This window comes from Amphimedon queenslandica, unplaced genomic scaffold (genome assembly GCF_000090795.2).
Source record: "Amphimedon queenslandica unplaced genomic scaffold, v1.1 AMPQUscaffold_13433, whole genome shotgun sequence".
NCBI lineage: Eukaryota > Metazoa > Porifera > Demospongiae > Haplosclerida > Niphatidae > Amphimedon > Amphimedon queenslandica.
In genome coordinates this window covers 46,253-60,342 of record NW_003546331.1, presented here as the reverse complement: position 1 = coordinate 60,342, position 14,090 = coordinate 46,253, and the positions used below count along the sequence as shown (strand labels likewise).

At 33.9% G+C, this 14,090-nt stretch overlaps 2 protein-coding genes and 1 long non-coding RNA gene across 3 annotated transcripts; 2 read left to right on the top strand and 1 right to left on the bottom strand.

The window, feature by feature from the left end:
* Window positions 1-956: 956 nt before the first annotated feature.
* Window positions 957-6,316, bottom strand: LOC105312563 (general transcription factor 3C polypeptide 3-like). The gene is made up of 21 exons (XM_011405306.2): window positions 6,106-6,316; window positions 5,712-5,835; window positions 5,474-5,550; window positions 5,307-5,420; window positions 5,120-5,230; window positions 5,022-5,078; window positions 4,369-4,515; window positions 3,969-4,292; window positions 3,746-3,827; window positions 3,432-3,674; window positions 3,171-3,343; window positions 2,916-3,051; window positions 2,735-2,862; window positions 2,559-2,654; window positions 2,366-2,449; window positions 2,097-2,186; window positions 1,973-2,048; window positions 1,788-1,912; window positions 1,642-1,729; window positions 1,177-1,262; window positions 957-1,127 (listed from the first exon to the last, which is right to left on the bottom strand). The coding sequence occupies exons 1-21, from the start codon at window positions 6,259-6,261 to the stop codon at window positions 1,017-1,019; spliced, it is 2,628 nt and encodes an 875-aa protein (XP_011403608.1). The 5' UTR covers window positions 6,262-6,316; the 3' UTR covers window positions 957-1,016.
* Window positions 6,317-8,190: 1,874 nt separating this feature from the next.
* LOC109581564 (uncharacterized) lies at window positions 8,191-8,876 on the top strand. Its single transcript, XR_002184675.1, has 3 exons — window positions 8,191-8,279; window positions 8,329-8,425; window positions 8,806-8,876. It is a non-coding gene; the product is annotated as an uncharacterized LOC109581564 (long non-coding RNA).
* A 58-nt stretch (window positions 8,877-8,934) lies between these two features.
* On the top strand, window positions 8,935-14,090 carry LOC100634395 (protocadherin-16-like; the record flags this gene model as incomplete). The annotated part of the gene is made up of 12 exons (XM_019995802.1): window positions 8,935-8,998; window positions 9,050-9,165; window positions 9,288-9,447; window positions 9,513-9,738; window positions 9,825-10,941; window positions 11,056-11,215; window positions 11,339-11,502; window positions 11,553-11,860; window positions 12,428-12,585; window positions 12,746-12,944; window positions 13,042-13,252; window positions 13,584-14,090. Coding segments are annotated over 12 exons (3,390 nt in total), but the record flags the coding sequence as incomplete, so codon positions are not given.

Below are 14,090 nucleotides of genomic sequence, written 5' to 3'. Positions count from 1 at the left end.
TTAGTATGTGTTATCATAGCTGTACTGGTGTCTATACTATTTCTATTACCAGTACCAGTATTACTTTTCTTCTGTCGATACAGGGATTTAAAAAGTATCTCGTACTTCAACATAATCCTGGAGTCTCTACAATGCGAGTTTAAAGATGGAAGCAGTATTGATAACTCTGAAAACCAGGATAATGCTACTCATGATAAAGCTACAGTGTTTCAACGTCCTTCAGTATCATGTGTTAAAAATACATTTCTTGTTGATTTGAGATGGGTGTCTAGTCTTTATTTTACAATGCGTATAGCAATGGCACTGGCCTACATAACAACAAGCACATTTATTGCTCAAGTACTCATACAACAGGTGCTCTCGTGTATAATGGTCACTATTATTCTGGTACTTCAACCGTACAAGGAAAGAGTACATAATCAAATCGATGGCTGCATTTTCCTGTCGATCATTATCATCAACAGCATCACTCTCTATCAGTATATGCTGTCTACTTCAATGGAAAATCTCTCCCTTGTTGCTTTTATCATCCAATACATACTAGTCTATCTGCCGATGATATGGATAGCAGTTTACATTATATGGAGAGTCGTCAAGTTGTTCAAACTAGTTAAGAAGAATAAGTCCACTTACCAGAGACTGGATCTTGTGACAGCTAATAGGGAGGTAGATCTACATGTACATGTAGGTCTATCCTATGAGATTCCAAAATAAAGTAAAACTTGGTAAACATTTATAATTTAAAAAAGATTGTTTGCTGTTTTCTTTAGAATACTGCTATTTTCATTAATTTTTGCCTTTTGTAAATCTAGTTGATTTCTCTTTCTTGCTATTTTGAATAATTTTTGCCTTTTATAGTTGATTTTTCTTATGATAATAAAAATAATATTAAATCAGCACTTCATGACCAGAAACATAGGTCTATCTAGATGGTGCAGACAGGATAATCACTCACACTAAATGTAATACCAAACAGACAATTATTAATTAAACATTTGTGGAAAATAGGCAGTAATTTAGATCCTGCAATAATGCCACATATAATGTAAAGCTAGTGGCCTGTTTCCTGACTGGTTGTAGATCAGTCCCAAATTAAAAGCAGCCTCATGCGTTAAACTGGGATATACCTAAAATAAAAATATTGACAATCAAGCAAAAATTTGTATAAAACTTAACCATTTTAGCATTGGAGTCATGTCTTAGGTTATCGGGGTCAGTTGAGAGGACCATTTTGTAATAATGACAAGCAATGTGCAATAGACCTATGAATAAAGGGAATTAGTCAATTCTCACTAGTGCCATTAAATTTTATAATCAAAACTTTTTACGCAATTGGTGTCATAATCAGGATTTCCCACAAAGTACGCTAAGTGAAATAAACAGCATGAGCTTACAAGCACTACAATACAGTACACTGTACATGGCATTTGGTGCAACTTTAAACATTCATTAAAAAATCCAAATTTGATTGGAATCAGTTCAAATTTGAAATACATGTATATGTATCAGAAAAAATTATAAAAATGGAATAATTCTCTCCTTGTAATTTTTGAATTTGACAATCCACTGACAAGAAGCTGTGTTAGCATTATGCAAAATTGTCTGGGAAACCCTGACCATAATGTAATATTACATCTTTACCCAATTGGTGGAAGAAGCGTCCAACATTGTAATAGGACTCTTGACAAGGTCCACGTATATTAAAATATTTGTGTAAGAAACCAACAGCCTATCAATGCCATAGAATTACATAGTAAAGATGTGTGGGGATGAGTTCTCTATCTTACCTGTATCACTAGTGTGTTCTTCTTCAATGTATGCTTCTGTAGCACCATTTGAAGATACACCACAGCAATACAGAGACACAAGAGATGGTCATTAGGATCTTCCCTGTATGCCAACTCATACTGAGCTACACACAAAATATTTGTAAATCAAATAATTATTATTTTCAAAATTATATAATACGAACCAAGAGCAAATTTATAGCTGCTACTGAGTAGTGAATAATTAGCTGATAGTCTCACCAGTGGCATTATAGAAGGATTCTGATACAAACATCAATTACTATTATCAATAAAATAACAGTTAATTACTTTGATCAACTGACGAAGAATGAATTTATGCTGCCTCTGAAGAGGTGCCATGCAATTGAACAAGTTCCAGAAAAGGGGAAAATCAGATTTCTATCAAAAAAAACTATGAATAATTATAACAAAATATTGTTATTAAATTTTAAAACTAGATTCATGTGTTAGCAATGAATACATTATAGATCATGCTATTTATAGATTTATTCTACTATCTATTTTTAGACCAGAAGTTGACAACAGGAAAAGCCACACACATACTGATAAACACATACTTTAAAATACAGTAGTCTTATGAAATGAAATAAGCTGTCATCAGCTGTTAATAAAGATGCTGAAGATGCCAATAGCAGTAGTTCCTATAATAGTAATATGCAATATTAAATATCACATGTACTAGTGTAATAGTGATTTTCCATTTTCATCATTATTTCTGTGATAAATATACATGTTTTAGACTGTGCTTACTTTTCTGTGTGCTTCCAATTTCTTTGAGATGTCAGCACAAAAAATCAAGTGAATGAGACTGTCATACTGGCCCAATTTATATAAACCTTTGCATGTCTACAAAAATGAATAAATGCACTTTAAAATAACAAAAATATCAACAATTGTTTGAGTTGGTTGTGCGTTGATCCACATACCATGTAAAAGACTTTCCACCATTCATCAACATTGATAAACTTTTCTTGCTCCTTCAGTGATTTGTCTTCATCTGGAAAAAACTTTCTCAGCTTCATTCTAATGCTCTTGTCACTTAAACCGATGTACTCTAAAAAAGAGAGAGAAGTAGGAGAAAAATGGAGAGCACTAGATCATAAGTACCTCTAATATCTTTGATATCGTAATACTGCCTAAAGAAAAACAATAACATCTCCACTCCAACATCAACATATTCCTTTACTCTCTCTTCACCAACAAGGAGCATGAACTTTGTTAATAGAAGTCTCACATCTTGAGACTTGAGACAAAAACAAAGAAAACACATCAAAATACATTGACTCATTTATAACAGCAATCACATGTAAATGTATATAGATAGATATACATGTACATGTATACATACCCATATGTACTTACTAGAGCTGGTGCTAGTTCACTACTCTCTGCAAATGTCACAGATTTCTTGAGTGAAGATGTACCACGCCTACTTGACTTTGACTTGCTAGCACGTGCTGGTGATTTCTGAGGCACTGGTGGTTCCATTGGCAATACTGTCTCTTCGTCATCTTGAGAACTATATAAATTGTCCTCTGATAAAATACACAAGAACATGTAATTACACATCACATAATTATTGTATATTTTAGATACATCTTGTAGGAATTATATTCAGCATACCTGCATCAAGTAATGCCAGTGCATCTTCAGTCATGCCTAGTTGGCTGTATAGTGAAGCCAGTATCATTCTAGTTTCTGTGTGATGAGGAGCTAACGAGAGGACCTTTGAGTAAGAGAGAGCCGCCGGTTCTAGCTCATTCAACATGTGGAGACATTCAGCGTGTTTAAGCCAGACCCCAGCCTGAGAGAACTCCTTCGTTTCTGTTAGTGTAGTAAGTAATGGAAGGGCCTTTGAGTATTCAGCTATAAATGAAAGACATACATGTATATATCAAGGGAGTAATAATTATGTGATAAAAGCATATCTTATGTACCATTTTCCATGAAAGCTTCAGCAACATCAAGAATAAGATCGCCATAGCTCTCAGGGAAAGAAGTAAGAGCTAAGAGTGTGTTCTACAAACAGAATAGAGAGACAATGAAAAAGAGAAAGAAATAAAAATGAAAGTGTAAAAAATAGAGAAAAAAGGATAATAGAGAGAGTTAAAATAGTAGAGAGTTAAAATAGTAGAGAGAGAGAAAAGAAATTATATGTACTTTAGGTAGTATGTACTTCAACTGTATCATACAAACTACTAGTTTAGCTCTTATATCCACAGGAACACTCTCAGGTATCTCATCAATAGTAACCTTGGGTTGCGTAGACTCCTCACCAGTCAAACCGGTCAAACCAGTTATTTCGCTGATGCTTTGACCCAGTTCGTCTGATGCACCCATTGAGAGGGAGAGTGCAGTTGAGATTGAGAATGGCTCAGTAGTGCTAGCATTAGCAGTAGTACTAGCATTAGCAGTGCTAGTAGGAGGAGGAGGAGTAGTAGTAGTGGTAGTATCTTTAGATAGTTCGTAATAATTAGTAAGTAACTGATGGAAAGAGAAAAGGGAAAGAATTTATGTGCACATTCATTTACAATTCAAACTAAAAATCCTTGTTACGTACCTCAAATGCATTTTCAAATTGTCTTGAGGATATGAGTAATTCTGAGAGTATATTGACGGCTTCATCATCAAAGTGATCACTGTACTTATCAAAAGAGTCCTGAAGTAGATCAATAGCTTTAACATCATCCAATTGCTGATGGTAAATCTGATGATGCGATGCACACAAGAAAGAAGAGAATAAGACAATGGGCCCAAATCCCTGTACTATAACAAGGTCGTTGGCCAAATTTCATCAAAAATGGCTAAGAGAGAATTCTGCATTTTTATAATTTTTTCTGATGCATATACATGTACTTATGTTGTATTTTAAGTTTGAACTCATTCTGATCAAAATTGGATTTTTTATGAATTTTTAAAGTTGCTCAAAAATCAGGTCTAAGTCCCTGTACTATAGTACAGGGTCACTGGCCAAATTTTGCCAAAATTGGCTAGGAGAGAATTCTCCATTTTAATAATTTTTTCTGATACATATACATGTTCTTATGTTGTGTAGCAAGTTTGAGCTGATTCTAATCAAATTTGAATTTTTTACGAATTTTAAAAGTTACTCCAAAATTGAGTCAAAGTCCCTGTGATCAAAGATCATGGGCATGCTCTTATATTGTGTAGGAAGTTTGAGCACATTCCAATCAAAATTATGGTAACACTTACTCTTGACAATTCTTTAGTTACTTCAATAAAATCGGGCCCAGATCCATCAGGTAGACACTGAAAAAAATAACAACATGTAGACATTGATCATAACTTACTTCTCTTAATGCAGTATAACAATCAATGGCATTTTTGAACTGTCCCATCTCCTGCAATATACTAGCTCTCCTCCAAAGCAACGAATAATTAGATTTGTCAAGAGCATATGCCTATTAAGTATTAATAACATAACCACATCCAACAAACCATCATGAACCATATCCTAATAGTTATCCATGTACACACCTTTTTAAAGCACTGCTCTCCAATATGCAGCTGGGTCAATTCAATTGCTAACTCGGCTGCTTTACACCACACATTTATATCACTTTGCTTCAAGTAAGCACATATAAGCAATATCTAGGAATCACTTGATCATGTCATGTGAAGGGTGGATATTCTGTGTGACTCACTTGAAGGAGCTTTTCTTTCTTTCCAAGATCTTCATAAATGGTAGCAAGAGTGAGGAATGGCTCAATAACATGAGGAGCTAAAAACAAAATGAAGTTCAAAGCACAGATTATAAGTACACAGTACTACAATTGGTAATCAATACTGCATGGCTAGTAAAGTATTGACAAAATTGGTAAGCTGAATATAATGTTGTGTGTAGCCATGTCTCTCACTTCAGTCAATACTGGTGGTCAGTACCTTGTCTAATCACTTCCATGCATAGTTCAATGGCACCTGAAGTGTCCCCACGTGCTAATGTGAGATTAGCTGAACCCATCACTGAATGAAGATGCGATGGAAGTACACTTCTTCTACGAGGAGCCTGGATGCACATAATATCATAATTAATATACAAACAATTATGAAAAAAACTACACATAATTATATAAATATGGAAAAAATTACACCCACACATATATATATGCAAAGAATTAATTAAAATAAATGATTATTATTATTATTATTACCCGCAATAAAATTATATTGAGGATAGCAGCTAAAAATGAAACCCGAATTCAAATAATATGGTTATATACTACCAAGAATGCATAATAAAATTGTAATAATATAAAATTAAATAACTAAAACCTACTCTAATTCCTTCAGATCTGAGTCTTCTTCTCCTCTGCTCTTGCTCAATGTCAAGCTCAGTAAAAAACTCATTGACTTTTTCAGTAACACCATGATCTTCCTCCTCCTCCTCTTCCTCCTCTAGCTCTCCCTGCAGGATCTGCTCAGGTTCCTCCATTTAATTCTTACAGTGCTGGGCGTGGCAACCGTATCCTGGCAACTGTAACCAGGCAACGGTAACTTAGTCTAGCAACTGTAACTTGGAAATTGTAACTTAGTAATAATAGAAATTATTATTAATAAAAATATTAATTTAAATTAGAACTAACCAATTAATTTTTCACAGAAAAATAAATTTTCCTGGGAAATTTATTAATTATATTTTTCCAGGGAAATTTGCCAGGAAAATTATTTTTCCCCCGGGAGATTTATTAATTATATATTTTTTCTTGAGAAATTTGCCTGAAAAAATGAATTTTTCCCAAAAATTATTAATTTTTTTCGAGAAATTTGCCATAAAAATCAATTTTTCCCGGGGAAATTTACTAATTATTTTTTTCCAGTAAATTTGCTGGGAAAATTAATTTTTTCAGGAAATTTTTAATTATATCATATTTTCCTCCGAAAATTTATTAATTATATTTTTCCCGGGAAATTTGCCGGGAAAATTAATTTTTTTCAGAAAAGTTATTAATTATATATTTTTCACAAAAAATTTGCCAGGAAAATTAATTTTTCCCGGAAAATTTATTAATTATATTTTTAATGGGAAATTTGCCGGGAAAATAATTTTTTCCCAGAAAATTTTTTAATTATATTTTTTCCAGGAATTTTGTCAGGAAATTAAATTTTCCCAGATAAATTTATTACTTATTTTTTCCTGGGAAATTTTTAAAATTAAAATTATTTAATAAAGTAAACAATTATTCTGGGAAATTTGCCGAAAAAATTTATTTTTCTCGGAAAAATTTTTAATTATATATTTTTCCCGGGAAATTTATTAATTATATCTTTTTCTCAAAAAATTTGTCGGGAAAATTAATTTTTGCCTGAAAATTTATTAATTATATTTTTCCCAGGAAATTTGCCGGGAAAATAATTTTTCCCGAAAAATTTATTAATTATATTTTTTTCTGGGAAATTTGTCGGGAAAATTATTTTTTCAGGAAATTTATTAATTATCTTTTTTTTCTGGGAAATTTTCTCGGAAACTATTTTTTTTCTGTGAAATTTAAGTCTATTCAGTTTCACCTGACCTATTGATTTTTTGCTATAACTTTCGATATACATGGAATTTAGAAATTTTGTTTGCACCATTAGAATCGCTAGGTCCTTCCCGTCCTTTAGATAAAAGATCGGGTCAAAATGATAAGGCCTTAGCCTTTTTTGGATGTCCCTGTATAAACTCAATTACATACCTTTGACCGCAACTATGCAGCTAGAACAGCCAGAATAAATTCAGCTGCTACTTATCTGCATCCCTTCCGCGCAACAAAAACAATTCCAAAACCACAAATACGTAAAGAATGCGGATGTGACGTAGTTATTTATTAATTGAAAAAAGCCAGGGGTACGGTCAGGTGAAAGTGAATAGACTTTAATTACATGTTTTTCCCGGGAAAATTAATTTTTCTGGAAAATTTATTAAGTATAATATTTTTCCAGAAAAATTTGCCGGGAAACTTATTTTCCCCCGGGAAATTTGCCAGGAGAAAATTAAATTTTTGTCCCCGGGAAATTAAATTTTCATGTACCGCGCCCTTTCTACCACTCCCCCTACCTTTTTCCGCGAAAATATTATAATGCAAGACTTTTGGCTCGCTTTTCTGAAAGAACTCGCCCCTCGTAGCCTTTCAAAGCACAAATCTATGTTCCAAAGGCGTTGTTGGTGTAGAAACTGTTGTAAGCTAATATTGTAAACATATATGGACTCGTTTTATCGTGTGTGGCGGGACTGGTGTCCTTAATAAAAATCACGAGGCCAGCAATGAGAGTCATGGTAGATTATTCATGGCCTGCTTCCCTTCAAAGGGCGTCATTCACCGCCCCACCTATGTTTGTATCACATTCCCAGTGGAGCATTATCACTGTTTACTCTGTGTAGAGCAGTTGCATTCAGTTTACAGTCTGCAACAATCTAACTCATTGGTGTCTTTACTAATCTTCAAGCAACTGTTCTTTTAAGAACAGGTAAAGGTAGGATTTTTAATTTTATTTTTGCATTTTATTGTTTCTCTTTTGCAAGATGTGGGACAGTAGGTTCAAAGGCAATATGAGCCCGCCCACTCTTTCTTTATTTTGCAAACTGTTCCTCTTTATCTTGACTCTTGGACTTGCTAATGGTATGCAGCTTTATAATTCCATTTGGTATTGTAATAGCATTAATATTTTAATTGCAGTAACATTGTAATTGCATGATTATAGTAATTGCATTATTATTGCCGTAATTGCATTGTTTAAGATAGAATGCAGACTATTAATCATTTCAGCTCTCAGAGAATTTTGTAAGCACTAATCAGTTCTAAATTTAACAATAAATTTTCAGGCTTAAATGAATGTCCTATATTAAGAATTATATTAAGAATCACGATTTACAATAATTATTTACAATTAATAGTACCCCATAATAAAATAGTGCATCTAACTTTTGTATGCTTTTACTACTTGCATATATTGTTTTGTACCATTATCCTTAATGTTTAGCTTGTGTTCATTACTTCAGGTATTCCTCAACTTATTACTCCTACTCAAGTTGATGTCTCCAATAATGTTACTAGTTTGATTGAATTTGAGGCAAGGAATAAAAAGAGTGATTGTGTGACTGAGATAAAGCAACATTTTATCTTTCTTTCTCTTCCTTTCACAGATTACCAGCCCCAATCCTAATGCTACTGTTAATATCACTAGCTTTTCAAGTATGTTCTTCTTGCATATAATATAATGATACTCTTATATTTAATATCTAGTTGATGGTAACTATCCTAACGGGACTTTTCTGAGGACTTTTATTCGTATTGCCGGTGGTACAACATTGAATATTACTAAAGGAGCTCCAGAAAACCTTACTGGAGTGCCAATTGTGGTAAGTATAAGATGCTCCAAATTTATTTTAGTCAAGAATTTTTTATAAATTAATAATTTTTTTTATAATCTACATGCTCTATGTACAATGTAGCTCCTTTCAGACAGTTTTTCTATTTTTAGTTGCATTTTACTGATGGAACAGAGGATAATTTTGGTGTCATCACACTGATCATCAGGGGTCCCAACAAAGCTCCAATTTTATCTGATGACTACTCATTTAGCATACCAGAAAACTCTGCTAATGAAGATCTGGTTGGGACCATCGATTTCACTGATGAAAGTAAAATAAAGATTATAAAACTGGAAATTTTATTTTATGTCTCTTGCTCTCACTCTCTCTATCAGTTCCTAACAGTGTCAGGTTCACATCATCTCTCTCCTCTATATTTGGGTTCCAGCCCAACACTAACAGGATAGTGGTCCTCAATAGTGCTGCACTGGACAGAGAGACAAAGGATACCTATACATTTATGATCAATGCTACTGATAGTGAGGGACTCCAGTCATCAGCTAATGTCACCGTCACACTGACTGATGTTAACGATCAAATTCCAGTCATTAATAACACCCAGTAAGTTGATAGTTATCTTTTAGTGCTAATTTTTATAAATGGCTAATTGTATTATCAATGTAATGTAATTTTTATTATTCTTATAGAAGTGAATTATATCGTATTATAATTCAAAGTGCACCAAATGGTTACAGTTTGGTGAATATGTCAGCAAGTGATGGTGATGAAGGAGCTAACAGCGAGTACAGCTTCTCCCTTGATGATCCTTCTCTCCCATTCTCCATCTCAGGCTCTCATCTCTACGTCAATGGAACACTAGAAGCTAAAACATACAGTGTGGTCGTCATTGTAACTGATAAAGGGATGCCTCCACTGAGCTCTAACGGTACAGTTACTGTTCAGGTTGAGCCTAGGAATGACTTCAGCCCTAGCTTTGTATCAACACCTTACACCTTTAGCTTTCTTGAGAACAGCAATGGGTCTGTATTTACGTTCAGCATCACTGATGGTGATACTGGAGGAGTTGGGTCTCCTGGTTCTGCTAATCTGTCACTAGCCACTACAACTTATTCGTCTTCTTTCTCTCTTACTGCTTCTCACGATACTCCAAATGCTACCACTGGGTACTTGACTGTCCTCTCTCAGTTTGATCGCGAGACTCTACCGACCTTTAATTTGACCATAGTAGCATTTGATACAGGGTACCCAGAGTTTCGTAAAACCTCAGAGACTAACGTTATTGTTGAGGTTTCCGATGCGAACGATCACCCCCCAGAGTTCTCTAAAAGTGTGTATTACGCTAATCTGGCTGAAAATGCTTCCACCGGGTACCAGTTCCTCCGTGTAGTAGCAAGCGATAATGATACAGTCGTTGACTCATCTCTTACTTATTCCATCCTCAACTTCCAATCAACCTTTAGCATTAACACTACAAGCGGTTGGATCATGGTTTCGGGGACTCTGAACAGAGCTCTCCATCCAAACTACACCCTCTCTCTACAGGTCAATGACAGCAGTAATTACACTGATACTGCTCAAGTTATCATTACTGTCATTGAAGTGAACGATCACATCCCTCGGTTCGAGCCTCCTCTACCTCTAAGTGTCAATATATCTGAGAATCAAGAGTATAGTCTTAATGTGTCTGTGATTGATCAAGATCTGGGACCAGCTGGTACTGTGACCATTAGTGTCTCTAATGACACTTATTTTGAGATTCAAGACAACCAGAGGCTGGTATTGAAAGATCCTTTCAATTATGAAGTGAGTAAAGGAAAAGAAAAAGAGAGACGAAAAATTTAAAATCAAATAATCGCTTAGATAAATTAATTTTAAGAATTACTTATTTGTTTTTACATTTGTATATTTTTTATGTAGTCCACGTCAGTTGTCAATGTTACAGTCCTTGCTTCTGATGATGGTGATCCAAGACTCTCTACTTCTGCTACTATAACAGTTAATGTTGAAGATATTAATGAGTTTCCTCCTCAGTTCTCATCAGCTAATTATACGAAAACTACTCTAAACGTATCAATAGGTAATACTAGTAATACTAGGAGTTTTTTGATTACCAGAACTTATTCCATATATGTACATCATGCATTTGTATTATTATTAATATTTATTATTATTATTATTATTATTATCATCATTTTAATAGACACAGTTCTTGTTACTGTCTCGGCCACTGATGCTGATGGTAGAGACAACTCTATCACATATTCATTTGCTCCTGATGGTGACACGGCATTGTTTGCAATTAACGAAAAAACTGGACAAATAAGTCTTAGCTCTTCATTTCCGGCACTTGGTCCAACTCAAGCTGTAAGTGACATTATTGTAAGTATATATTATTATTCCTGTTATGCTATTAGTCTTTGTCATACACCTTTGATGTCATTGCTACTGATAATGGCCAGCCGGAGACAATGTCTTCCAATGCTAGTGTCACCATTACAGTCATCACTCCTGACAATTTCCACGACCCTCAGCTGGGCAACACTAGCTACACTGGTTCACTGGTTGAGAAGGCTTCAATAGGCACACCGATACTCACTGTCACTGCTACTGATGCTGACGTGTCTGTATCTGCCTCTTCTGTCCAGTTTTTCCTTACTGGGACTAATGCTCATCTTTTTACGATTGAGAATTTTGATAACAACACTGCACTAATGAAATCAAAGTAAATAATATTATGATGATAATATTTTTAATATTCCATGTTTCTAGTAGTAATGGTAAATTTTAGTTTGTAAGTGTAGAAACTGAGCTAATTTTCATCAAAATTAAATCTTTAAAGTTGCTCAAAAATTGGGCTAATGATCATAGTACAGGGTATTTTGTCAAAAATGACTCCAAGAGAATCCTCCATTTTTATAATTTTTTCTGATGCATATACATGTTTTTATATTGTGTAGAAAGTTTGAGCTGATTCCGATCAAAATTGGATTTATCATGAATTTTTAAAGTTGCTCCAAAATCGGCTAAAAGTCCCTGTACTATAGTACAGGGTTGTTGACCAAATTTTGTCAAAAATGAAAAAGAGAGAATTCTCCACTTTTATAATTTTTTCTGATACATATAGATGTACTTATGTTGTGTAGAAAGTTTGAGCTGATTCTGATCAAAATTGGATTTTTCACGAATTTTAAATAAATTTTTATGAATTTTAAAAGTTGCTTTAGAGTTATACAACTACAAAATTGATATTTTGCACATTATTTATTAACAATATCTTCAATCTTTTCAGCTTTACTGCCGATTACGAGAATATGAAATCAGTTGGAAATGTAGCTGTGTTTGCACGTGATAATGGGAATTCACCTCGTACCAGTGATAATGCAGAAATCACAGTATTCATAGTCAATGTGAACGATAATGAACCAACCTTTGTTGAAAATGTGTTTGGTAAGTAGAAGCTATTAGTGTTTATAGGCAGTGCTGGTCTATTATTTAATATTGCTATAATTACTCAAAACCATAGTCCACTAGGCACTATAGTGCCTTTGTCAAAGTATTCTGACTTTAATTCATAATAATGTTTACTCTTCTCCCTTCCTCTATCTAGTATTCAATCTAAATGAAGGGACTGATACACCTATTAATAGCACTGTTGGTAATATCAATGCCACTGATCTTGACGGGAATACACTAACATACAGCATAGAACAAGTCCCTGGGTCACCTGTATTCATCCCTGTCAATGGAGGGCAGCAAGTTATGTTTACTGGACCTTCCTTATTGGACTATGATGAGTCACCTGACAAGTAAGAAACTTAGCATAACAATCATGTATATTGTATGTGTAGTGAAACTATGTTTATTGGTCAATTAAATGTTGTATTATCATATCTATTATTACAGTAGGTCATTCAATTACACTATTGATGTTACTGATGGTGAGTTTAATGATACAGCTATTCTCACAGTGAATGTGGTGGATATCAATGACAATGATCCAGTGTTTATGGATACTCATTACATGTTTACGATTGCAGAGAATTTACCTGTAAATCCAAATATGGCAATAGGAACGGTGACTGCGATCGATGACGACAGTGGACAAAATAAGGAGGTATGAAAAAAATGTATAGTGATTTTGATTTCATTAGATCTAATTAATGTATTTATTGTATATGTATAGCCAGAAATATTATCATTTAGCATATTATAATATTACCTTAATTAATGTAAAGGCATTGATCTACAGCGTAGCATGTTATAAGAATATGATTTTTGTAAATGTGAATAAATCATTTTTTGAATGCAGTACTATACTTTATTAATAATATGCATTGGTTTTTATGATGATATTTTACTGTACGTGCGATTAATATTTACAAACGTGATCTCTTTGTAATTTATTATGTTACTACAACTTTTATCTTTAAAAATCCTTTCTCCAGATATCTTACTCTCTTAATACAACTCGCTTTATCATCAATTCAACCGGAAGCATCTTTCCTAACGACGTGTTTGATAGAGAACTAACCCCTTCAATTCAACTGCTTGTAACAGCAACCGATAATGGAGTCCCTCCTCGTCATACTAACGAACCAGTCACTATCATTATTGAGAATAGGAACGATGAAGCTCCAGTTTTTGCTGGTACCATTAACACAAATATTAGCATTAAAGAGAATGCCACTAGGGACCAGTATATAGGCGACATTAAGTTCCGTGATCTTGATAATTCCTCTCTTATCTATAGCATTATCGGAGGCTCTGGCAGAAATTATTTCTACATTGAAAACAACTCATCATTATATGTTGCTAATAATAATCAGTTTGACTATGAAAATGTTTCAATGCGTGTTCTCACTCTTATTGTCCAAGCGTCTGATGGTACCTTTGCTAGCAATGTATCTCTTACCGTCAACATTGTTAATGTGGACGATTCACAGCCAATGTTT

Bases quoted from the DNA above. Each gene is read 5' to 3' on its own strand.
- LOC105312563 (XM_011405306.2), bottom strand. From the start codon at position 6,261: ATGGAGGAACCTGAGCAGATCCTGCAGGGAGAGCTAGAGGAGGAAGAG. The intron at 5,551-5,711 runs GTACTGACCACC...TTTTGTTTTTAG, and splicing joins CATGGAAGTGATTAGACAAG to CTCCTCATGTTATTGAGCCA. The intron at 5,079-5,119 runs GTAAGTTATGAT...TATTTTTTTCAG, and splicing joins GTTATACTGCATTAAGAGAA to TGTCTACCTGATGGATCTGG.